This window comes from Diabrotica virgifera, chromosome 10, assembly GCF_917563875.1.
Source record: "Diabrotica virgifera virgifera chromosome 10, PGI_DIABVI_V3a".
Classification (NCBI taxonomy): Eukaryota; Metazoa; Arthropoda; class Insecta; order Coleoptera; family Chrysomelidae; genus Diabrotica; species Diabrotica virgifera.
In genome coordinates this window covers 33815361-33842450 of record NC_065452.1, presented here as the reverse complement: position 1 = coordinate 33842450, position 27090 = coordinate 33815361, and the positions used below count along the sequence as shown (strand labels likewise).

Sequence of the window (27090 nt, the reverse complement as noted above, 5' to 3'; positions counted from 1 at the left end):
AATACTATCTTTTCGAATACATAAAAAGATTGTTTCTACGGACAACATTTTTAAACTTTTTCTAAATGTTTATAAACTACAAAATTTCAAAAATTTGGCATTAGGATTTTTGACTATATTAATTATTTTTTTTATCTTTTTTTTTAATACATTTTGGTATCACTTTTCTACTTTTATTTGGCTCAGAATTGCCCTATATTTTCTGTCTTATCTTATTGCAAAATAAAGGTCTCTGGTATAAACAAATAGAATAACTCTTAAACTAATTAATGGATCGGTCTCAAATTTTGAGGGTTTGTTAAGTACGCCAATACCCAACTTTGGATGAAACACTAAAGTTCTAAGGTAGTTTTGTTAAAAGTGATTAACAAATAACGATTTTCACTTATTTTGCACTTTGCGTAGCAACAAATTAACTTTTTAACTTTCAAAAATTGGCATTTTGAAGGTTTTTCAATGTTCTAAAAAACTGAATTTTGTAATTTTATGTCAACTATTTAGCTTTTGAAGGGAGTACAAAAAATCGAAAAAATCGCGATTTTTGCACTAAATTGTTAATAATTAAAAAACGGACGCGAACTCTAGGCAGGAAACAGGTAGGTTTTCTTCCTATAGGTCTACAATAACTAAAAAAGTAGTCAGCTACCTGGATCTTTGAGTGTCCCGAGAAAATCCTTATTACTCTGGACTAACTGTGGGATAAGAACATTAGTATAAAAACAAAAAGAATAATATACCTATAACACCATGACGAGAAGTATCCTGACTCATGGGTGTGAAAATTGGATAATAAATACGAAAACCAAAAATAAAATATGAGGAACAGAGATGTAATTCAAGGAGGGACTGCAGAGTAACAAGAAGAGGTGGAATAAATAACATAGAGATTAAGAAAAGAATGGGAATGAACTCAGGCATAATAGACTACATAGAACAGAAGGGATCAACCTGGTACGGACATGTCAGAAGAGCAGACAGAAAACGTTGGATAAACAAAATAACAGAGTGGAGCCCGATAGGAAGAAGCAAGAGAGGCAGACCTCGAGGATCTTACAGAGATGAAGTGAACGAAGCAATGGAAATATGAAATCTGCAGGAAGGGGACTGGCAAAACAGAAAGAACTGGAGAGAACGGTTAAGTGAAGGAATACAGTGAAAACTGTGGAAATCCTTAGTATATAATATATTACCTGTGAATTAAATCCAAGGATTTCGTGTGATATTGATGAGGTTCTTCCACTTTGAATCTCGTGCAGGTGCCTAAACATATTCAAACGAGCTCGTCCACGTCCATTGTCCAAACTTCCTTGGGTCAGTACTCCTAGTAAAGTTGATTTTCCAGCGTCGGCGTTTCCTAACACAGCTATCCTTATCTCGATGTTATTTTGATCATCAGGTACTTTTCGGACTAGTACTTCAGCAACGCTTCGTCCGTTGTCTAGCACTCGCTCGCGTAATATTGTCGTTGTTGCTCCCAGTTTGATGGCCATTTGCTTAAGGGTTTGAAGACTGGCGTTCATGTCTCGCGTTGACAGACCTGCCAAGATACCGCTGTCTTCCACACCGATCTCATAGATGGCCTCTCCGTTTCCTTCGCGCAACCTCCATTTTAACTGAAAACAAAAACAGTATACAGGGTGAGTCATGAGAAACTGTACATACTCCTACCTCGTATGGAGGCCCTTATGGAGAATAACAAATGACCATTAAAAAGTGCAGTGGCGGCTTGTCCTATGAGGCAGGTGAGGCAGTGCCTCACCAGTATATCAATCGACTATTTACGTTACATATTTCGTTATTTCATTATCAGTTTTTTAAATACAATTTAGTTTTTTGAAATTGCCTAAATAACTTTATTTTTATGAAAAAAACTAAAATCGATACGTCCCTGACTCTTTATCTTTGTATCCGTCTTCCACGTGCCAGTATTATACAGGGTGTCCAGAAACTCTACCGACAAACGAAGACAGGAGATTCCTCAGATAAATTTAAGACATTTTAACCTAATTCTTCTAGTCCGAAAATGCTTCCTAAGGGAGCTAAAGCTCTTTAAATAATATGGCGTCTTATAATTAGTTTTTCTTAAGTAACTCCAGAACGCTTTCATTTAGAAACATGAGAATTGGTACGCATATTTATCTTTCAGAGATAAATCGATTACATTTATTGTGAACTTTTAGTACCGGTCATAGGCGTCCGTTTTGGGTAGGGCAACGGTTATTTTATCGGATAACTTTATGTTTTTAACTTTTAAGCATTTTTGACACTGGATTATTAAATTATGAGGTATCCTAGTACTAAAAGGTACTCTTCCTTTAAGTCGGTAGAACACACGGTTTTCTAGAAAAATCGATTTCAAAATTTTTCGTTTCTTGAATTTCCATAAAAATTTAAAAAAAAAACAGTTAGAAAAACGAAAATTGGTACGTATATTTATATTCCAGAGATGAATCGATTTCATTAATTGCGAATTTGTAGTACCGGTCATATGCGTCCGTTTTGGGTAGGTCAAAGTCAAGAGTTATTTTATCGCATAACTTTTTTGCTATTTTTAAGAATTTGTGACTTTAGATTATTAAATTATGAACTATTCTAGTACTAAAAGTTAGTCTTGGTATAAGTTGGTAAAATACACTGTTTTTTTTGAAAACTTTTTTGCAGTTTTTTTTCAAATTTAAAAGACGAAAAATTTTCAAATCGATTTTTCTAGAAAACGGTTTGTCCTACGGACTTAAATCAAGAGCACCTTTTAGTACTAGAATATCTCACAGTATAATAATCCAATATCAAAAATGGCTATAACGGACCTACCCATAACGGACGCCTATGACCGGTACTAGGAATTCACGATGAATGAAATCGATGCATCTCTGGAAGATAAATATGTGTACCAATTTTTGTTTTTCTAAATACAAGGGTTCTGGAGGTATCTAAGAAAAACTAATTACAAGACGCCATCTTCTAGTGATGAGCAAAACAAGAACAAGACCAAGACTAGGCTAGTCTTGGTCTTGGTCTTGTTCTTGCAAGCTTGGTCTTGGTCTTGGTCTTGCAGCTAAAAGGCAGTCTTGGTCTTGGTCTTGGTCTTGCACTAGCCGGTCTTGTTCTTGGTCTTGGTCTTGCTGCAAGAGTCTTGCTGGTCTTGCTTTTTTGGTAGTAATAATTTGAACCAAACAATTTCGAATAAAATGTACATTGAAATAAATAAAGATGTGAAGAATGAAACTATATTTTTTGCTTTAAAATTTTAACAGAATGTAGAATGTAGTTTTAACATTATACATTCACCTAATGACCTAATTATTTCTCTCTATATAAAGAGATTAGAGTATATTTTTATAATGGTAATGTTTATCAGTAGGAAAAACCTGCATTTACAACCCTTGTTGCAATTGCCGGCCTTCGGTTCTGTCACGTTGTGTTTTGCATGCTGTCGATACCTGCCGCCTGCGTTCAGACCACGTCTTGAGTCTGGATTATTGTTTATTGCCCCTGTATTTTAATAAAATGTTAAAGAAAAAGAGCTTCTTAAAGGTGCCACAAATGGTCGGGGACCTTCAATTCACGGATTTTACGAAAAGGGATAAACGGTTTATAGTTGTTAACAGATAATGATCTGCTCCTTTCACTCGAACACTGTAGTATTTATCCTACGAGGGTCAAATTTAAGAACATAAATTAAATTTTTTTAAGAGAACACAAATATCAAATATTTTTTACTCTATTTAATCATTATTTAATATAATTAACTTTTTTTATAAACTAACTAAAACATACTTTTTATTAAATACGTATATATTTACCATACCTATTTATAGACCTAATACTATAACATAATAGCTAAACCTTATGGGGAGTTATAAACGCTTAATTCTGTAATTTGTTATCTTGCAGTTCTTTAATTTTATTTAAACTACATTGCTCTCGTAACACGAGTTATTCGCACTTTTTATTTTCACATATTTTTGGATTGAATACCCATTATGACATTTAAAAAGTTGAAAATATTCGGATGTGGGTAGTAGAAACTAGAATTTAAAACACACTGAAATGATGCGCATGCATTTCAAGTGCGGCACATACTATTTGTACTACTGGCCCTTTCTGGGGAAAACCTAGATTCCTCCAAATAGTTTTCAACTATGAAATCAGTAAAATTCTTTACACGTTTGTCATCCGGGATTTTCACAAATAATTCAACTTCCAACTTTCGTTGATTGTAAAAAATTAATCCAAAAAATAATTTTAAAAATTTCCCAGTATCGGAATTTTTGTCAGTATATTCAGAAACTGAACCTAAGCTTTGGATTTTGAGATACCAAGCTTGACACATTACAATCGACTACCAGTTATTTTTTATTCAGGTCACAATGCTTTCACAGCATTGAGAATCCCTTTTCAAAATCTATTATGATATTTTTTGTATTCATTTTAAATTTAACGACCTACATTTTTCCTCGATTATGCGAAAAGAATTGAAATAAGTGTCAGTATTTTTATTCGACAAAAAAGCGAAAACTACTGGTACATAAAAATCGTTTTTAATTGCATTTTTTTTAAATGGATTACCCTATCTATGATTACATTTTTTTGTCTTACAAGTAATTTCAATTGTCCTTGAACTGTCGCCGTTTGAAAACTTGCCTTCTGGAGACTTTGAAGGTTGAGAAAAGGCAAACCGTTTGACTTAATCAAAGCGACTTAAAAATATAACCAAAATATTATGTATTTTAAAAATTCGATATTGTTTAAGGTTTGTTACAATGTCAGTATATATTATTGAACTAAAAAAATAAAGTTAAATAACAAAAACCAATTTTTCTCAAAAAAGTGCAAGAGTCTTGCAGGTTGGTCTTGGTCTTGCGTGGTCTTGCAAGATTCGGTCTTGGTCTTGGTCTTGTTCTTGCAAGCTTGGTCTTGGTCTTGCAACCAAAAGGCGGTCTTGGTCTTGGTCTTGCTGCAAGACCAAGACCAAGACCGCAAGACCAAGACCAGTCTCGCTCATCACTACCATCTTCAAAGACCTCTAGCTCCCTTAGGAAGCATTTTCGGACTAGATGAATTGGGTTTAAATGTCTTAAAATTATATGAGGAGTCTCCTGTCTTCGTTTGTCGGTGGGGTTTCTGGACACCCTGTATGCATCATGCATCTCATTCAAACTTTCTCAAATCATTACAGATGAGGCTTGCTTCAAACCTCTCCTTGTCTAGCATACAGCATACTACCATTTCTTAAAATGGGACAGTAAAAGCGGCAAAATTTGAAAAATGTGCCACCAATTCTGGGAACGAAATCCATCCATCCTTGAGGCATGCTTCAAACATGTGTTTTTTTTAGTTGTGAAGTTAAGTACCTTGCATCCCTTATTTGCTATGGACGCTTGTATTGTAGTTTTGTAAAGTAGTTTTAGATATAGTTTTATATTAGTTTAGATTATGTTTAGAAGATTTTATCAATGTCATACTGGCTGTGTGGCATTTATCAATGCCAATTAAATAAATAAAGAAAATTTAGAAGTCATGCTTTCTTTTATAATGATTTATTTTCTTATAAGAACGCTTTTTATAAAAAAAACATAAAATAAAATACCAAAAAAACGAAGTTTAACCCTTAGTTTACTTAACATAAAAATCAATCTTATAATATAATAGTAATTTGCTTACTTGCTTGTTTGTATTTCCCTATATTCAATACATTTACAATATAATATTGGTTCTAAAATGAAGTTATCACGTGTTTATGGGTACATATTGTTTGCGTACAATAATTTCATTTTGGCAACTGATTAATATTAACAGAACCAGTTGTCCGTTGTTGTCATGTAGTAGGTATGTAATGTAAAGTTTGCTTAATATGGCTGTACAACGCTGATGAGACCAAGGAAGGACGAAACATCTGATTCATATTGGTTTGATATGTGGTATTATAGTAATTATTTTTAGCTAAAAAACAGCTCCTATGATTGTGAACCTGTTGGGAGGCTTAGAGCTTTCGTTGCTATTCTTTTGCGAATAAAATTGTTATTTAATATTTTAATAGATAAGCATTAAAATAAATACGGCGCCGTTCTGTAGACGCCCTAGTGAGGGTTCGGCAAATAATCCCCGGACAAATAATCCCGGACAAAAAATCCCCGGACAAATAATCCCCGGACAAAAAATCCCCACAACAAATCCCGGACAAATAATCCCCACAATTTTTTTTGGACAATGGCAATGTTTTGAACATAGTTATTCAAATCAGAGTGAGCAAAAGATTTAAGCAAATAATATTGGAACATGATTCTCACAGCCTTACCTCATCTCATTCCCCATATCTTCCACGATTTTTGAAAAAACTCACACTCTTTTGTTACGTAAAATTTGAAGTTTTCGATATGGAATTGGAATTCAAAATACATAACTCTATACACTGAGGTTGAAAGCATTTGAGTCGATCGCATTCACGGGAAAACTTTTAGAGAACTAATCGGCAGCAAATATTTTTTAAGGATTTTCTGTCCGGAATTTTTTGTGGGGATATTTTGTCTAAATAATTTGTGGAGATTATTTGACCGGGATTTTTTGTGGGGATTTTTTGTCCGGGAATTATTTGTCTGGGGATTTTTTGTCCAGGGATAATTTGTGGGGATTTTTTGTCCGGAATTATTTGTCCTAGCTTCGTCCTAGCGTTATGACGTCACAAAATCGACCTTCCGGCCATTAAAGAGAAGCTAACCATCATAATAAAATTCCTGAGGTGTAGTGTGCCTCACCACCTTCTACTATCAGGAGCCGCCCCTGAAAAAGTGTCTGCTCCCATTTTTTAATAATATACAGGGCGAGTTGTTAATTTTTACAGAAATTTTTAATCGTCATAATTTTTGAACGGTAAGATCGATGTGTCTCTTATTTTGGTCAATCGTTACACTATTACCACGCAATCAACTGATTTATTCAAACTAGAAAAAAATCAGGTCCGGCTTTAAAAAATTAGTTCGTTTTGGTCTTGGAAAAAATTTCACCCTGTATATGGTTTTTGAAACCTCTAATAAGAATTTTACAAATTAGACAAATAGGCAATTAAAATGGCATATTTATTTTTTTCCCCACACGATTACTTAATTTAAAAAAAAATCAAATTTGACTATGAATTAAAAGTTGGGTGAAGTGAACCATAGATTTAAAAAAATAGCTTTTCTTGCAAAATCTATTTTTTTGAAATATTTAATTTATACATATTAATACTTCCACAGCTTGTGCTATACGTTGTAAATAATAAAACCCTTTTAGGGTTAAAATCAGGTGATCTAGGTGGTCATGCATGAGGCTCTCCGCGCTATATCCACCTATTTCCATAAGTCACATGAAGATGTTGACAAACAGCAACTGAGAAAGGTGGTGATGCCCCATCGTGCATAAAGTACATACCTCGGCGGCTACATTGGCAAGTAGATTCGGCAAAATATTTTGTAAAATATGATAATGCAAAAAAGTACAAATAGTGTAAGAATCACAAATAATTTTGTGATTTGGGCGTCGAAACGTTAATAAAAATCATTTTTTAATAATATTGTGGCTTATTTCCCATTATAAATAGTTAAAATTGTAAAAATGCCACAAGAAAATAGCTTCAGAACAGCATTAATCACAAATAAATAATAACAATGGCGAACGAAAAGTCAAATTATGTACTCAAACAACGAAAATGTCAAATTATCATTTTTATACACATACATAGTATTAATACATGATGAGAAGGTAGTGATGCAAAAAACGAAGGGAAAAATATTTCTTTTTGTTTTTGTTTAATTTAGGTTTATCTCCTTTTTGACCAACAAATATTATACAGGATGATGTTTTAGTATTATTCAAAACAACCTGTTTCTTTTGAAATTCTGGAAATTGGCTAAAAAGGTTGTATTATTTAAAGCGTATAGCACGAGCAGTGGTAGTATTATTACTTATAAATTAAATATTTCTTCAAAAAAAATTAATTTTTGTAATAAAAGTTAATTTTTTTTAAATCTATGGTTCACTTTACCAAACTTTTATTTCATAGTCAAATTTAATTTTTTTATAAAAAATTAAGTAATTGTGTGGGGAAAAATACACTTGCGATCATAAAAAGCGGGTCACTCGATGAATTGTTCAAGTTAGATGTCTCGAATTTTCTAAACCTGTTGTCCGATTTGAGTGATTTTTTTAGTATGTTATAGCATTATTCTTTAACAATATCGCTATAATAATATTGTTGCTAGACAGGTAAATTGTCATTGTATACCGGGTATAACAATCATACCGTGTTTATTCCTCGAAGTTCGAAACACCCTGTGGAATGTTTTGGCATATATAATGTATATATGCCATTTTAATTGCCTATTTGTGTAATTTGTAAAAATTTTATTAGAGTTTTCAAAAACCGTATACAGGGTGAAATTTGTTTTAAGACCAAAACGAACTAATTTTTTAAAGCCGGACCTGATTTTTTTCTAGTTTTAATAAATCAGTTGATTGGGTGATAACTTATAAATTAAATATGTGTTAAAAAAAATTAATTTTTGTAATAAAAGTTAATTTTTTTAAATCTATGGTTCACTTCACCACACTTTTAATTCATAGTCAAATTTGATTTTTTTATAAAAAATTAAGTAATGGTGTGGGGAAAAAATAAATGTGCCATTTTTATTGCCTATTTGTCTAATTTTTAAAATTCTTATTAGAGTTTTCAAAAATCGTATACAGGGTGAAATTTTTTTCAAGACCAAAACGAACTAATTTTTTAAAGCCAGACCTGATTTTTTTTTAGTTTGAATAAATCAGTTGATTGGGCGGTAATAGTGTAACGATTGACCAAAATAAGAGACACATCGATCTTACCGTTCAAAAATTATGACGAATAGAAATGTCTGTAAAAATTAACAACTCGCCTTGTATATTATTAAACAATGGGAGCAGACACTTTTTAATGGTCATTTGTTATTCCCCATAGAGACCTCCATACGAGGTAGAAGTATGTACAGTTCCTCATGACTCACCCTGTATAAGATTTAAGAATAAAATCGTTTGTTTTGGTTTCAATATTCTTGTAATTTCAGTAATTATTATGATTACCCTTCCTACCTACCCAACTGCAGCAGGACATGGGTATTTCCTAAGTCCTCTTCTGTTCAACCTAATCATGGATGAAATAATAAAAAATGTAAGAACTAAAAAAGGGAAAGCAAATGAGATAAAAACAACTTAAAATAATCTGCTATGCACACAGAGGATGCAACACTAATCTCTCAAAGTGAACATGATTTACAACGTCTGTGGTACTAAGGCAAAACCCGATATGTCAAAAATTATCGATTTTTCGTTGTTAATTCCAATATGTACATTGAGTTATGAAGAATATGATGACAAAACCCTACATGGCTAAAAGATGATAAAATTAGTTTCCGATATGTCCACTATTATAACAACACTACGAACTTTTAAACTCATCTGCTGCAAAATCACGTTTTTTGACATATCGGGTTTTGCCTTAGCACCACAGGTATGGTCCACCAATTTAATATAACCGCCAGAAAATTGAACATGTTAATTTCCCCAAAAAAGACAAAATGCATGGTTATAATAACAAATCTACTAAGACGTAAATTAGAGCTGGAGGGTCAGTAATAGAACAAGTAATGGAGTTTAAATATCACACTATCTAACTACGGAAATCTCGAAACAGAAGTGGAAGATCAAGTGACTAAAACAAACAGAGCCGCGGGTTGTCTGAATGAAACTTTGTAAATACCCTGTATAACATAACAAACCTTTATATTTTTGTGATGGAGAAGTTTACAGGATTTCGAATATAAAATAAAATATAGGGTGTTCCATTAAAAAAAACATAAATTTGGTCTGCCACTGTGTTATCGAACACCCTGTAACATTCTAACTAATTTTGTAATGTGAAGATCAAAGTTGGCTACAATTTTTGTTATTAACTTGTATTGCTATCTATTACTATAGCGGATCTATTGAGCTTTACCCCACTAACCAATCACCCTGTAGACATATGAGAGTGTCCAAACGGAAAACAAAGACTTTGAAGTGAATTTCAAAGTTTTTTTTTAATTAAAATCTGAAAATTTTAATTTAAATTTTCATTTTTATAATTTACATTAAAAATTAATCTTAGAAAACAACGAAAAAATAAATGAGGCAGCTAGGTATATAAAGTATTTGGTACGATTTTTTATAGGTTCTTCAAATTCTACCTACATTACTTAATTAAAACATTATAACAAACATCACCTTAACCATGAATCATCGTTATTTTGTAACAACGAGGATACATGCCAAATGTTACGTCACTCACAAGACAGACTGTATTTTAAAAACAGTAATTTACATGGTAATAAACAGTAATAGGCCAGGGTAATAAGAAAAAAATATACCCTGCTCGTGACACTTCAGCAGCCAGGGTACTGAAGCGTTTTTTCGACAGGTAATATCTATAGGAACAAATTATAACTATTTCCTGCGTAGGATCTGGCGGCCATTTTTATTTATAAACAATTAACTGTCAAAAAATGGCATTTCCCCTTTTTGTTTAAATCAACGAAAATCAGTGAAACTTATGATTTTTTTAGTACAAATATCTTCGAGATTATGGAAAAAGCTTTAAAATGACGTATTACAAAGTTTGATATACAGTGGAACCCCGTTAACTCGGATTAATTGGAACCGCGGCCGATCCGGGTTATCGAAAATCCGGGTTAGCCGGAGAAAATGGTAAAAATTAATAAAATATGGTATGCTTACAGATAAACTCCGTTATAATTGTCACACAGACACTGGTAAACCACGTTCGCATTCCACACAAAACCACACATACAAAGTGTCGTCAAAAGTCTCATTCTTAGCTTTATTAGCTTTGCACCGATTGTCCAAACTGTCTTTTGTTATCATTTTGAAAAAAAAATCTTTGATTTTAGTTCTATTTTTCTTCCAATCCGATACTGTAGATGTACCGACACCATAATATAATGCTGCAAGATTCACCTTTATCAATTCTACTTAATGCTTCTACTTTCTTTTCCATTGTCACTACAACATTTTTACGTTTTGTTGCCCTTATAGACAAAAGACACGCAAACACAAAATCTGAATAAATTTACGAACGATTACAAAACACGACTTTACTACACACAATACCGTCTCTGATGTTATGTTACATATTTAATAACAGTGATGACTAAGACCATTGTTAAAAAAAGAATTTAAATAGTCTTTTCTAAACAATGTTTCAACTAAGACAGTTTCAAATAAAGGATAATACAGGTGCCTGTTGTTTTCGACAATGAATGTGGTGTGCCATGAGTAATTTTTACTATGGTATATGTAGTTCAATCCGGTTCCATTATCTCTCAAATATATTACATAGAGTTGGTACAAAACCTCGTGAACCTTGAAAATGCGTATGTATAACCGAAATAAAATGAAGCCAAAAACATACGACTATTTTATTTGCTGCGAATTGCGCGACAGGGTCCCATCTGCACCCTGATATTTTCAGTAATGTCGGATTCATCAATCGTTTCGTTCGTATATTGACGTCACCAAATGAATGAATTAGGTTCACGAAATTTTGTAACAGCAGTACATTTTTATTGTTGAAATGTTTGTCTGATAAAAATCGGTCCGGGTTAGCCGGAGTTCCGGGTTATCGGGGGCCGACTTATCGGGGTTCCACTGTACTCATTTATTGTTAATGTAATTGCGAAAAAAGGTCGGAAGTGCAAAAAAAAATATTTTCTCAATAACTATTGTAAAAATTAGTGTACAGCTTTGAAATTTTTGTCAAATGAGGGTTCTTTGGGGCTTAATATGTGATAAAAATTTCAAAGCGATTCATTCAATTGTTTAAATTTTATTCAAATTGTTTATTCCAGAGAGCATTTTTTTTGCAATAACATAAGTCAGAAAAAAATGACCTTAGAACCATTCCACAGGTGTCAAATGAAAGAGCATGAGCTACATTTTCAACATGGTTTAAAAAAGTGAATAAAAAATGCATTTATTAGCAATAAATAATTATGCAAAAGTATCGTCAATATTTCTTTATAAACTTTTTGAATAACTTTTTCCAAAAAAATTAACTTTTTTGCCTTGTTTTAAGGGCACCCAAAGTCCGACAATTTAAGTTTTTTGGGTTATGATTAAAAATTATTCTCTGAAATCTTCTCTTTCCAACGGTATATAACACATTATAGTATAAAATTTCCATGGTTACAAAACTATTTGTTTTTTGAACGTCTGCACTCAACTTAGTAGCTTTATAGCCTATTAGGGTGTTTTACGTCTTTGCGATTTCCCGAATACTAGGTTTTTAACTTTTGATGTCAAATATCTCTGGTTCCTTAGATGATCGAAGGTCCTAATTTTTACAGTAGTTGTAGATAGATAATATCTAGGACCGCGTAAAGTTTTATTGAAAAATGTACAAAAACAAGTAAAAGGAAAAATAAAATCTAAACTTTTTTGGGTTTTTGTTGTAAGAGTATTTTAAAAAAATTTAAAATAAATGTTTCTTTTACTCTATCTTTACAAAAATATGCGGGACTAAACAATATATGTAGTTTCAAAATAAAACAAAAATTAGGTCTCTAAGTGCTTTGGTTACAGAGCTATGTGACATAATGTTAACATTGTCGTTAAATGGGACTTTAAGTGCCCTTAAGTGCACAACTACCAAGTAATGTTATCTATATCATAAATGATAAACAATTGTAATAAATATGTATAACTTCTTATATAACAAAATAAAAAGTTTATAAGGAAAGATTTACAATACTTTTGCATAATTATTTATTACTAATAAATGCATTTTTATTCACTTTTTTTAAACCAAGTTGAAAATATAGCTCATGCTCTTTCATTTGACATCTGTGAAATGATTCGAACGTCATTTTCTTCTGACTTACGTTATTGCAAAAAAAAATGCTCTCTGGGATAAACAATTTGAATAAAATTTATACAATTGAATGAATCGCTTTGAAATTTTTATCACATATTAAGCACGAAAGAACCCTTATTTGACAAAAATTTCAAAGCTGTACACTAATTTTTACAACAGTTATTGCGAAAATATTTTTTTTGCAATTCCGACCTTTTTTCGCAATTATATTAACAATAAATGAGTACATATATATCAAACTTTGTATTGCGTCATTTTAAAGCTTTTTCCATAATCTCGAAGATATTTGTACTAAAAAAACCATAAGTTTCCCTGTTTTCCATTGATTTGAAAAAAAAGTGAAAAATGCCATTTTTTGACATTTAATTGTTTATAAATAAAAATGGCCGCCAGATCCTACGCAGGAAATAGTTACAATTTGCTCTTATAGGTATTACCTGTCGAAAAAACGCTTCAGTACCCTGGCTGTTCGAGTGTCATGAAAAAAACCTTATTACCCTGGACTATAAAAGTAAAAAAGTAAAAGTTTTATTAGACCGGGCAGTATCGTCGCCCCCGCTAGCGTAATTATTCCGATTCGATTTTTTTGCACAAACTTACTCAAAAAGAGGTCCTTATAACATATCCACAGGGTGCCGGGCAGTGCCGTGGTCGAAAAATTGTTTAAACAATTTTTTTTTAAACAAATTCACAAAAATAATTTTTTCATTTCGAACAATTTTTTTTAGATAATTTGGCGTATTTTGAGCAAAAAAGGTCTCTTATCATTTTTTCTAAAATTGATTGTTTTCGAGTTATATGCGATTAAAAATTTGAAAAATGCGAAAATGGCCATTTTCAAGGCTTAATAACTCAATTAAACATTATTATTATGGAATTCAAAAATTGACCGAATCAAGTTTCAAACTCCTTCTTCAAGGTCTTGAAGAGATTTTTGTCATTATTTTATTACAAAGCTGTTATTTTTAATTATTAACAATTAGCGCTATAGTCCAGGATGTATCGTCGCCCACGTTAGTGAAATTATTCCGATTCCATTTTTTTTGCAGAAACTTACTCTTAAACAATTTTTTTTAACAAATTCACAAAAATATTTTTTTTATTGGGAACGATTTTTTTTAGATAATTTGGCTTATTCTGAGCAAAAAAAGTCTCTTGTGATTTTTCTCTAAAATTGATTGTTGTCGAGTTATATGGCCATTTTCGCATTTTTCAAATTTTAAATCGCGTATAACTCGACAACAATCAATTTTAGAAAAAAAAATCACAAGAGACCTTTTTTGCTCAGAATGTCCCAAATTATCTAAAAATGGAATCGGAATAATTTCACTTACGGGGGTAACGATACATCCTGGACTATAGCGCTAATTGTTAATATGTAATTAAAAATAACAGCTTTGTAATAAAATAATGACAAAAATCTCTTCAGGACCTTGAAGAAGGGGTTTGAAACCTGATTTAATCACTTTTTGAATTTCATAATAATAATTTTTAATCGAGTTATTAAGCCTTGAAAATGGCCAATTTCGTATTTTTCAAATTTTCAATCGCATATAACTCGACAATCAATTCTAGAAAAAAATGACAAGAGACCTTTTTTGCTCAGAATAAGCCAAATTATCTAAAAAATTGTTCGAAATAAGAAAATTATTTTTGTGAATTTCTTTAAAAAAATTGTGTAAACAATTTTTTGACCACAGCACCGCCCGGCACTCTGTGGATATGTTATAAGAACCTCTTTTTGAGTAAGTTTGTGCCAAAAAAATCGAATCGGAATAATTTCGCTAGCGGGGGCGACGATACTGACCGGTCTAAATCTAGAACTCGAATAGTAGGTAATTATTTAAAATGGACTATTAAAATTGTAATTTGTTGTGTCGGTAACAGCTATTATTTGGTATCATCCAATTCACATAATTTTTAATTATAAATTTATAGTATAGCAGGTAAATTAGCAAAATAAAAGCCTTTGGAAACCAATACCCAAAAGTAACTGAAAAGAGAAAAAACTCTTAATATATTGGTTAATAATCAATGCAATAAAGATAAACTACACTGCGGTGTAGTCCGATTTAAGTGATTTTTTACCACGTTATAGCCTTATTCATTGACAATATCGCTGTAATAATATTGTTGCTAGACAGTCAAACTGTCATTGTATACCGGGTGTACGAATCAAACTGTGTTTTTTTCTCAAAGTTCGTATCACCCTGTGGATTATTCTAGCATTTATAAAATAGTGAAATTAAAACCGAACTATAGCCTCATGTTTTCTTAACATTTTGTCTTTCGATTCATTCGCTTATGTTGGATAATAAAAAAGTTAGGTACTTTAACAACTGGCCAAGTTCGTCATCAGTACAGGGTGTTTCTAAATAAGTGCGACAAACTTTAAGGGGTAATTTTACATGAGAAAATAATGACAATTTGCTTTATAATCATATATCCGCAAACGCTTCGTTTCCGAGATACGGGGTGTTCAATTTTTTTTACAAACTGACTCACTTTCTTTGGCAAACACACAAATGCTGATGTCAACATTTTTCTAGGGATGATTCCCGTAGTATAGATAGTGTTGAACAGTTCTACTATTATGTCTAGGTTCAGCTTATTTATTGGTTTTCATAGAGTTCATCAGCTCTTTATATTTAACTAAATAGGAAGTTTAATTGATTATGATTTTTAATCATTTTGATGTAAAAGGGTCAGTAACCATAAAAATTGCTTAAATCAGAAGGAAGACACATGGGAAATTTAAATATGGATTTATTACTAATAATATTCCTATACAATTAAAGGATCGTGCTCTCTTATTGGTTACTATTAATTTTGTCTATATTTGTGCATTGATCTCATATTTAAATTTTTATTAGAATTTGGAATTCACATAAAGACATTTGTATTTTTCAGTAAAAAACTCTTAAAAGATATAAATAAAAGAAATAAAAAAGATATAAATAAACTTTCAAAGGAAATTTATAATTCACAAATAAAAGATAAGATTAATGACAAGAATAAATGATCTTAAATAAAAAACAGTAATATTGCGTTATACATTATAGTTTATTGGAGCAATTGCATCATTAAAAATAAATTTGGTATTACCCAATTTAACTACAGGAATTCCCAGGGTTTAATTTTTTTAATATGAGAAATTATAAATTTTTTGTCTTCTCTAAATTATATATTATTTCTGATGTAATATGACAATTTAGTTTATTTTTTATTTCTGATGAAATTATAAAAATTATTGTACTTTCAGTAATGTTTGTAAAAATATGTACATTAATGCAATATAATGTAGATGATTTACTGCTGAATTATCTGCATCAATTCTTTGTAAGTAAACAATTAAAATTTTATAACACTTGTTTACAAATATATGAAACTTTGAGACCTTATAAAGAGAATGAGACCAAAAAACCCTTCGAAGTATTGACAAAATACTTTTACATCCATTTGGAAATGACCGTTTTTTTTTCTCAAATGGGATAAACAAATATAATTGTCACAATAAAACACTGAAAAACGTTTGTTTTTCTATACTTCCACAAAATTTATTACAACTATGTTATTACTACAGCAGTTTCGGCAAAGTGCCTTTCTCAAGTGATATATTTTACAATGTGTTTGCCTTTTTAAGTCTTTAACTGAAGAGGTTGAGGAGTGGGGAGCTGTTTGTCTCGAGTTGGTCATTCAGAATTATATCTGTATTTTTCAATTTATTAATTTCCATTGATTCTAAAAGTGATAGCTTAAGGCCTTTATTTTGAATATGTAGAATTTGAAACTCTTCATTGAAGTGTCTGTTTTTCTATTGTTGAAAGCCCTTTTGTGTTCTGCTATCCGTTTGCCAAAAGTTCTGCCAGTTTGACCGATGTAAGTTTTCGGACAGTCACCACAAGTTAGTTTGTACACACCACTCTGTAGTTGTTTTCTCTTTCGGCTTTTATTGTTTTTATCAAAAACCAACAACCCCATCAATTAAATATAATTGTGCTGAGAGTTATTGATTCATTTACTAAGAGTTTTACTACAGACTAATACTACAGGAAAAGAAGCCAAAAAAGCACACAAAAAATCAAAAAATTACTGGGAGCTATGTTCCAACTGGAATGTCAATAGAAAAGGTTATTGAAATTTTTGCTGCTTTATTGTTTTTTATTAAAATTTAAGCAAAAAAATAGTGACTTTTCATTGATATATTGCGAAAAAACTATGTATGAAGATGAAAACTTTTAACAGATGATTTTCTTGGACATAATTGCTCTTTAAAATAAGATTTTCTAAATAAAATTTGTTATAAACAAAAAAAATGTTATTGCAAATTAAACCCAGAAGTAAGCATTTTTCAATTATATAAAATATTTAGAATTTATAACACATTTCACAGCTCTTTATGATATACAGTGGAACCCCGATAAGTCGGCCCCGATAACCCGGAAGTCCGGCTAACCCGGACCGATTTTCATCAGATAAACATTTTGATTTTCAATATTTTGTATTTTTCAATTTAATTGTGGCTTATTTCCAATCAAAATAGTTAATTATCAGACAAACCTTTCAACAATAAAAATGTATGTAATATAATATTTGAGAGATAATGTGTACCTATGTGTGTAATTTGAACTACAATATGTATACGATATTAAAAATGACTCATAGCACACGCCGCAGAAACAACAGCCACCTGTCTGTAGTATCTATTCCTTTTTATTTCAAACTGTCAGCATTGTTTAGGAAAGACTATTTAAAAAATTCTTTTATAAACAATAGTCTTTAGTATCGTGTGTCTTGTATTGTTCACTTCCATTTGCTTACGTTTGGGTTTGGTGTTTTTTTAGTAATTTTAATGAGTAGGTACTGTGCATATTTATAAATATATTTCATGTTATTTCAATTCCAACGGAGTTTATCTGTAAGTATACCGTATTTTATTAATTTTTACCATATTCTCCGGCTATCTCGGATTTTCGATAACCCGGATCGGTCGCGGTCCCGATTAATCCGAGTTATCGAGGTTCCACTGTATAGGGAATTTAATTCTACTAATTTTGATGTAAAAGTTCCAATAACCATAAAAATTGCTTAAATAAGAATGGGGGACCTATGGGAAATTTAAATATACAGGGTGTAACAAAAATACAGGTCATAAATTAAATCACATATTCTGGGACCAAAAATAGTTCGAATGAACCTAACTTACCTTAGTACAAATATGCACATAAAAAAAGTTACAGCCCTTTGAAGTTACAAAATGAAAATCGATTTTTTCCAATATATCGAAAACTATTAGAGATTTTTTATTGAAAATTGACATGTGGCATTCTTATGACAGGAACATCTTAAAAAAAAATTTAGTGAAATTTGTGCACCCTATAAAAATTTTATGGGGGTTTTGTTCCCTTAAAGCCCCCCAAACATTTGTGTACGTCTCAATTAAATTATTATTGTGGTACCATTAGTTAAACTCAATATTCTTAAAACTTTTTTGCCTCTTAGTATTTTTTTATAAGGCAGTTTTTATCGAGTTAAAGCTTATTTTTTAATATGTTTACATAAAAATTTTATGGGGATTTTGTTCTTTTAAACCCCCCAAATGTTTGTGTACGTTCCAATTAAAATATTACTGCGGTACCGTTAGTTAAACACAGTGTTTTTAAATCTTTTTTGCCTCTTTGTATTTTTTCAAGAAGGCACCTTTTATCGAGATGTGGCTTCTTTTTTAATATGGTTCAAAATATACCTAAAAATGTAAATCCTACATAAATTTTCATATTATTACCAAGTCTCCATAATCGTACTTAACCATATACAAATATGTGGTGGATTTGACAAATATTCAAAATATCTCGATAAAAACTGAGTTTTCGAAAAAGTACTAAGAGCCAAAAAAGTTTTAAAAATGGTGTGTTTAACTAATGGTACTACAATAATAATTTAATTGGAACATACACAAAAAGGGAACAAAACCCCCATAAAATTTTTATAGTGTGTCCAAATTTCACTATAATTTTTTCTTAAGATGCTACTGCCAAAGAATGCCACATGTCCATTTTTAATAAAAAATTTCTAATAGTTTCCGATATATCAGAAAAAATCGATTTTTATTTTGTAACTTCAAAGAGTTGTAACTTTTTTTCTATGCACATTTGTACTAAGGTAAGTTAGGTTCAATCAAACTATTTTTGGTCCCAGAATATGTGATTAAATTTATGACCTGTATTTTTGTTACACCCTGTATATTTATTACTAATAATATTCCTATACATTTAAAGATTTCTGCTCTATTGGTAACCTTTTTTTAGTCTGTATTTGTGCATTGTTCTTATATTTATATTCAGATTATAATTTGGGATTCATACAAAGAAATCTTTAGTTTTCAGTAAAAAAACTTACAAAATATAATTAGAAAAAAGTAAAAAAAGATAGAAATAAATTAGAAGATAGAAATAGAAGATTATATTAACAACAGCAAAGTTATCCTAAATAAAAAAACAGTAATATTGTGCAATACATTAAAATTTATTACAGGAATTGCATCATTCAAAATGAATGTGGTATTACAGTAGAACCTCGATTATCCGTCAGGGCACCGGACCAAGGGTATGACGGATAATCGAAAAGACAGTTAACAGAACATTAAAAAAAGTTAAAAATTGATAACACAATTCTCAAATTTTATTTGTAAGTTTTGTTTGATAATATAAGAGGAATTTGTGTTCGTGTTATTATTGTCTAATTTGGTTTAAAATATTCTGAAATCTTTGTTTGTTTTACCGATTTCACATTTTGCAAGGGCTGAATTTCTTAACCTGCGTAAGATCGTGCAATCTACTTTATTGGATTCTTCTTGTCGAGAATACCACTCGATGGATGGTTGTATGTGCGATGCAGCTTCTCTAGCTTCTTTAGGCAAATCTTTGTCAGTTGCAAAAGCATCATCGACATCGCCACCGTCAAATTCCAAGTTTGTGTCAGCTTCTAAACCTGTTTCGTCAGCCTCTGTTTTGCAATTTCAACGATTTCATCATCTGTCAGCAATCGATAGCCGTTTGCTTTCTCATCACAAATTAACCATTCGTTTATGTCATCTTGAGACAACGAAAACAAAACAGTTGATTCAGCCATAACTTCATTTGTTACCGCACTGTATATTTCAGCGAATTTCGTTTGGCTTATCACAATGCTAAAAAAATGAATTGATGACTCAATTTTTTGCTTATGTACTCAATGCAACTTATGTACGGACCCTGACGGTTAACAGAGGTGACAGTTAATGGAGAGACGGATAATCGAGGTTCCACTGTACCTAACTAATACTACATATATCTATTCCCAGGGTTTAATTTTTTAAATTTCATAATAGTTTTTTTGTCAATCTCTACATATATATTTCTGATAATATTAACAATTTAGTTTATTTCTTATTTCTGATGTAATTTTAACAATTATTTTTACTTTCAGCAATGTTTTTAAAAATATGTACATAAAATGCAATATAAAGTAGATGATCTATGCTCATAAATTATCTGCATTAATCATTTGTAAGTAAACTATTAAAAATTAATATAATTATTAAAAATATGAAAATTTGAGACCTGAAGAGAATGAGACCAAAAAACCCTTCGATGTATTGACAAAGTGCATGTACAACCATTCGAAAATGACCATTTTTTTCAAATGGAATAAATAAATAGAATAATTATTTTAAAACTACCTGATTGATCAGGCCCATCTTTTGCACAAATAGAAATTACATTAAAAGTCACGTTGTCAAATGTGTTTTAAATATTTTTATATATTTGAAAAAAAAAATGGTTACTTCAGGTTTAATTTGCAATAACTGTTTTATTTATAAATATTTTTAATTTAGAAGATCTCATTTCAAGTAACAAGTATTTCCAAGAAATTCATCTGTTTCATGTTTCATCTACAATGCATAGTGTTTTCACAATATGGAAATCAATGGAAACAGTCACTTTTTTGCTTAAATGTTAATAAAAAAAATAAGGCAGCAAAACTTTTAATACCTAGAAGATGGTACAACTTTTCTGTTAACTTGCCCCATATATTCTAGTTTTAGGCTTTTTAGGCTTTATTTCTTAGGGTATTATACTCTGTCTACCGAACAAACGAGTTGTCAAGTGGATAAATCACAATATTTCTTCAAAATACCGTAACACTCGCTGTTGTACACAATAATGATAACACCAATACTGAATACCTTGTTATCGGTATTGTGCACAAGGGCGTACGTTAGGGTATTTTGAAGGAATATTGTGATTTATTCACGTGATAACTCCGTCTGTTTCGTAGACGGAATATAGTCCATAGCAAAACTCTTAGTTAATTAATAATTAACTCTGAGCTCTTTATGTGCCAAAATATAGGGAGTTTAATTCACTACGTTTTTGACGCTTTTGATGTAAAAGTCCCAGTAACCATAAAAATTGCTTGGAAAATTTAAATACAGATTTATCCCTTTCGTGACCGGCTGACACGATCGTGAGCTCATGTTTATGTGGGTACCAATATCAAAATAAACATATTTTTACTAGGAAAGATGATATCAATATGTTGTGTCTATGGTGTATTATCAGCGTAACTGAAATTATTTATCGAATTCACGCTTAGTTTGCAATAGAATACCCTACAAGATGGCTGTGTATTTTGACAACAAAACCGGTGAAGGTAAGTAAAAGATATCTTCAATTCAATTCAGTTTATTGATGTCAATATACAAAGTATTTACATAAGTCAAAGTCTGTTAAAATGCATCATTGAAATACATTGGCAAGCTAACACTTAATAAGTAAAATCTATAAAATTTTATCACCTAGTCTAAATACTTAACACAAAGTTAGAATATTAGCATAAAAACACAAGAGCACACAGAACATTTAAGAGAGCTGTAGGACTATCACAACAGGGTAGCCCCGAGATATTCCTCCTGAGAATAGTAAGCACCCACCAAAAGAAGTTCTTTGAAGTTGAAGTTCTTCTTGTTTTTTATAAGTGTTTATGTTATTGTAATGGGGTTGTGGTATAGATAAAGTTTCAACTTCAAGATAATAAACAAGATTTAAGAAATTATGGGTTTGTTTGTAGAGATCTTGTCCTTTAATGTTTGAATAGTACGATAGTGAGTTGCCGTCACACATTCAATTTTCAATGCAGGAAATTAAAATACTAAATATTTATTGGTTTGACTTTTTATTAATTTTTCTATATTTTAATGATAAAAGTAGTTTTTCTAATTATTACAGGTGTGCCTCTCACCCACGATTTGGCTCTAGAGGTGTAAAATGATGGTAACTAGGCCGAAATCAAAGATTTAGATGGCGAAAATGATGTTACTTTTGACATTCAAATTTTTAAAAATAACACTGATGACAAGGATATTGAAGAAACTGTATTAGATGAAGAATCTGTATTGGATGAAAAACCTGTTCCTTCAACGAGCTCTTCTTCAGCAAAGAGGCTATGGAAAGACATGGCATTTCAGCAAAAAATTTTTGTTCTATTTTAGTTAATATGTAATAGCATATTAAACAATTATAAAAATAATTTTTATTTGGCCCTAATGGTGTTTTATGTTTAATAAAATTGAATTTTTTCATACACTTACGATCCTGCATTCATAGAACATAAGCCTAGAGCGCACGAACGTGACATGTCATTTGTCACAGGGATTCAAACAATGAATTTTTTTTCTGCATTTTTTACACCTTTTTTAGATACCGTATATCGTATTTATTCAAAGGGAAACTTCATTTTCACTAAAAAAAAATTCAGGCCTGAAAGGGTTATTACTATGTGCTGATGGCACGCATGTATGCCATTGATTATGCACATTTTAAATATGTGTATGTAATGTGTTAGGTCAAAAATATCAATTTTGACTAATAGTAAGTTAAAAAATTGATAAATAGTGATAAATAGTTGATAAATACTTTTTTAACACATTTTTGGAGTATTAAAGTAGAGATGAAACTCTAACGATGAAAACGAAAATCAATATTTTTGACTTAAGAACCTTTTTAAACACTTTTCTTTAGTTAAATAGTTTGCGTCAAATCTTTAGATGTTAATTTAAATGCCTTTTCTTCAATGCAAATGAATGAAAATTTGCAGACATAGCCATTCGCGGGAACAATACATGAATAGTCAATAAAAAATTTTTTTATGTTTATTAATTGTTTAAATAAAAAAAAACGAATTTAATGGAAAATGCTTAAATTCTCTTGTTTTTTACAATGTAGAAACTTGAAACTTTTACAGATTGTAGCTAATGACATGAACTATACATAATTTCACTTTTTACATTAATTGTTAACATTATGCTTTGAATGTTTGAAAAGTGTAAGACTAAAAGGTAAAAAATAAAAAAATATGAAAAAAAATTTTTTATGACACGCTTTTCTTTAGTTATGAGTGACTAAAATTAAAAATATAAAAAAATCAACTAAAAAACAAAAAATAAAAAAAATTTAAAAAATCTAACATACTAATATTCTCTGTTTATTCGATGAATGTGTTAGATTTTTTCAATTTTTTTATTTTTTGCTTTTTGGTTGATTTTTTTATATTATTTTTAATTTTAGTCACTCATAACTAAAGAAAAGCGTTTCTTAAAAAAATATATATTTTTTTATTACTTATCAGTCCAGATTTGTTTTGTTTGTATTTGTGTATTTGTGCTTTGTTGTTATACATATTTATATTCAGATTATAATTTGGGATTCCCATAAATGAAATTTTTATTTTTCAGTATAACACTCTTAAAAGGTATAAATAAAAAAGTAAAAAAAGATACAAATAAACTTGTAAAGGAACTTTATAACTCACAAACACATAATAATTAATAGAAGATAAGATTATGATGAGAATGAGAAAATCACCCTAAATAAAAACAGTAATATTGTGTTATACACTATAATTTATTACACAAATTGCATCATTCAAAATAAATTTGGTAGGTATTACCTAAATTATCACTAGGGGTATTCCCATCCCATACATAATGTATTTCTGATGAAATATTGACAATCATTGTACTTTTAGCATTGTTTTAACAATATGTAGATAAAATGCAACATAATGTAGATGATTAATACTGATAAACTCAAATAGCAACAATGAATATTGTTTGTATTATTTTAATGAAATAAAATTAATTAAATACTAACCTGTGTGACCAAGTGCTCAAATCTCTGTTTAGTGGGATTGACAATCTTTAACTTATACTCCACATTCCCCAGCTGAGGCTCAGGGGGTAGCGAAGTCCTGTTATTCATATTATCCAATCCAAACTCCTCACTGTGAGGACAGTCATTGTAAGTAGGCTCAAAGAGACTGAAGAACGATTCCATATTCCTGAAATGATAAATTTCTTTGTATCAAAGGACTGATTATATCAGCAGAGCATATTGCTCATTATTAGGAAATAAGGTGAAAGTATTTTTGGTAAATATGAGCAAGTGTTCTAAAGGACTGAAGGACACCTAAGTCTTTTTGAAGTTTGTTGACTTAAAACATCATCAATATCGAAGGGACTCGCTCTAAATAAAATTAATTTCACCAATTATTTATTATTGCATAGATTTTTGTTTGTATATGTATACTTACTTTGTTATTTTGGTGTAAAATTCAGGGTCAAACTAGAATAAACATTATAACAGAAACAGAACTGTACACAAACTTTAATGCATTTCGTTGACGCTATGTTTTCAAAAATAAATAAGGTTGTTTTAAACACTTGTCATTTCGGAAGGTTGCACAATAATATTATTAACAGACCATACAATCAGCGTATAAATAATCTGCAAGCCTATTTTATTTTGAGAATGTATCCTCAACCCACGAATAGCTTCGTGTATCTTCGGCAGTCGGCACAAATTCGTGTTCATATCTGAATACCCTGGCTATTATAGTCTAAGAGGCCACAACATTTTTGAAGTGAAAACTTTAGGGACGTTGTACACTTTTTGGATGGGGAAAAAGCATTGAATTCGCGACCGTCATTGCGATCGTCATCGCTCATGCTCAGGCGCGGATACAGGGGGGGTCAACGGGTCTATGGTCCCCCTATTGTATTTAGTCTATAAGTATTTTTTTATTATTTAAGGCCGCGTCCCACCATCAAATAATTTGATCAAACTGGTTTGAGCAAACTGAAAGTGACAGTTAGTGACGTCACATCCTGAGTGTTCATTGTGGATAATAATGAAAAATTTTAATTTTAAATAAAGTACAAACAAGTTAGACAACTCAATACAAAAAATTTGATCAAACTAGACTGATAGTGAGAGCACAGATTTTTAGAATTTCAAAAAACTGCAATTGTGACGTCACTTTGACGTACTTCCGGCGTTTGCTCAAACTGTTTGATCAAATTATTTGATGGTGGGACGCGGCCTTTATTATTTTTTTCTGTTAACTCTAAACTTAAAGCATCAGTACAACACTAAATTACACGACAACCGCTTCCAAAGAATTGAAAGAAGCCATAAAATCTAATAAAACACTCTTCTCTGAAATATAATCTGCAGCCGCATTTGTTTGGTACCGGTGGAACCATAAACAACGGAAATATTTTTCTCAATTCAAAGAATAACAAAAATGATATTTTAAAATGCAAATATGTACATTACACTGGGTACAAACCTTATCTCATGAAAAGTCACGTTTCAAATTTGCGATACAATAAAGATATAAAAATTTGTATTTTACTAGATAATCCATGCGTACCTAGCTACCCATTGATGGTAGAAAGGTTAATCTTTATGGTAAAGAACGACCAGTGAGATTAATAGTCGTGAATTGTCTATCAATCCTTTTGATACCGTAGGTATCTGGGATTATATAGTGTATTTTATCCTTAGAGTAAGTGTGAGTTGTATGGCTAAATCTGGAAAATATAATATTTGATTTGAGGTAAGTCTGGCCCTCCCTATTATGAATTTCTAGATCCGCGCCTGCTCATGCTATATATTATGTGTGTGTATATATAATTGTGTAGAAGTATTTAAATTTAAAATAAATGTAAAACCCATTTTTGGATGGGGAAAAAGGATTTATTTCGCGACCGTCATCTCTTCGGCGAAATAAATTTTGTACGTGTATATTAGGGTGTCAATTTGAAAAGTTGCCACCCCCTATAATTTGGTTCCTATAGAAAATCTAAAAATATACAAAAACACCTAAAATTTATTTGTGAGGGGGACGTTTTGTAGACCAGTTTTCAACTAAATTACATTAACCCTCTAACAGGGGAGGACACAACCCCCAAAATCTTTAATGGAAAGGGGGTTGAGTGATACCTCATTTTAAAGATCGTTCGATTAATTTTTCAAAAATACCACATACATTATATTTATTTTCAGTACTTTTGAAAAAATCAAGTGAAACCATACTGATATTAAGTATCCAGTTCAGAACTCCAAAACTTTTTTTGGAGTATTGAACTCCAAATTGAATTTTTTTTGGGGTATTGGAGTATTTAGAGTATTTTTTTGGAGTATTTTTGGAAAAATCAAGTTAAACCGTAAAGATATTAAGTATGGAGTTCAGAACTCCAAAATTTTTTTAGAGTATTGAGTTCAAGATTTTTCCAAAAGTAGTGAAAAGAAATATGGTATGTGGTATTTTTGAAAAGGTAATTGAATGACCTTTACCATAAGGTATCACTCAACCCTCCTTTCCATTAAATATTTTGGGGGTAGTGTACGCCTCCGCTAGAGGGTTGATGTAATTTAGTTGAAAACCGGTGAACAAAATGTCCCCCTCACAAATAAATTTGACGTGTTTTTGCATATTTTTAGATTTTCAAACTTTTCAAATTGACATACTCTAATATTATGTGTATGTATACAGGGTGCGCCAAACCTCTGGTTTTCTTTGATTACGGCTAAACTATGGGATCTACAAAAAAATGTTTTTAACAAAACTAATGTATATCAAAACCGTCTATAATTTAAAATTATTTTTAATTATACAGGGTGAGTCAGAACGATGGTATGAACCAAAGTTTTATTTTTTTAAATGGAACACCCTATATATTAAATGATTTTTAAATACACTTTTTTAAAATATGAAAAATTTGTGTAGTCTTATAGGCCTAAAGTTAATAATTTTCGAAATATTTACAT

General features: G+C 30.8%; 1 protein-coding gene across 1 annotated transcript in view; it reads right to left on the bottom strand.

Annotated features, from left to right (window-relative positions):
• LOC126878615 (GTP-binding protein 2) overlaps positions 1 to 24832 on the bottom strand; it is an 81358-nt gene extending 56526 nt beyond the window's left edge. Inside the window, exons 1-3 of the mRNA XM_050641436.1 lie at positions 24569 to 24832; positions 24130 to 24316; positions 1191 to 1613 (exon numbers count right to left, since the gene is read on the bottom strand). Of these exons, the coding sequence (XP_050497393.1) occupies positions 1191 to 1613; positions 24130 to 24312 (606 nt within the window). The 5' untranslated portion in view covers positions 24313 to 24316; positions 24569 to 24832. The remainder of the gene's footprint in view (positions 1 to 1190; positions 1614 to 24129; positions 24317 to 24568) is intronic.
• Between the last annotated feature and the right edge of the window lie 2258 nt (positions 24833 to 27090).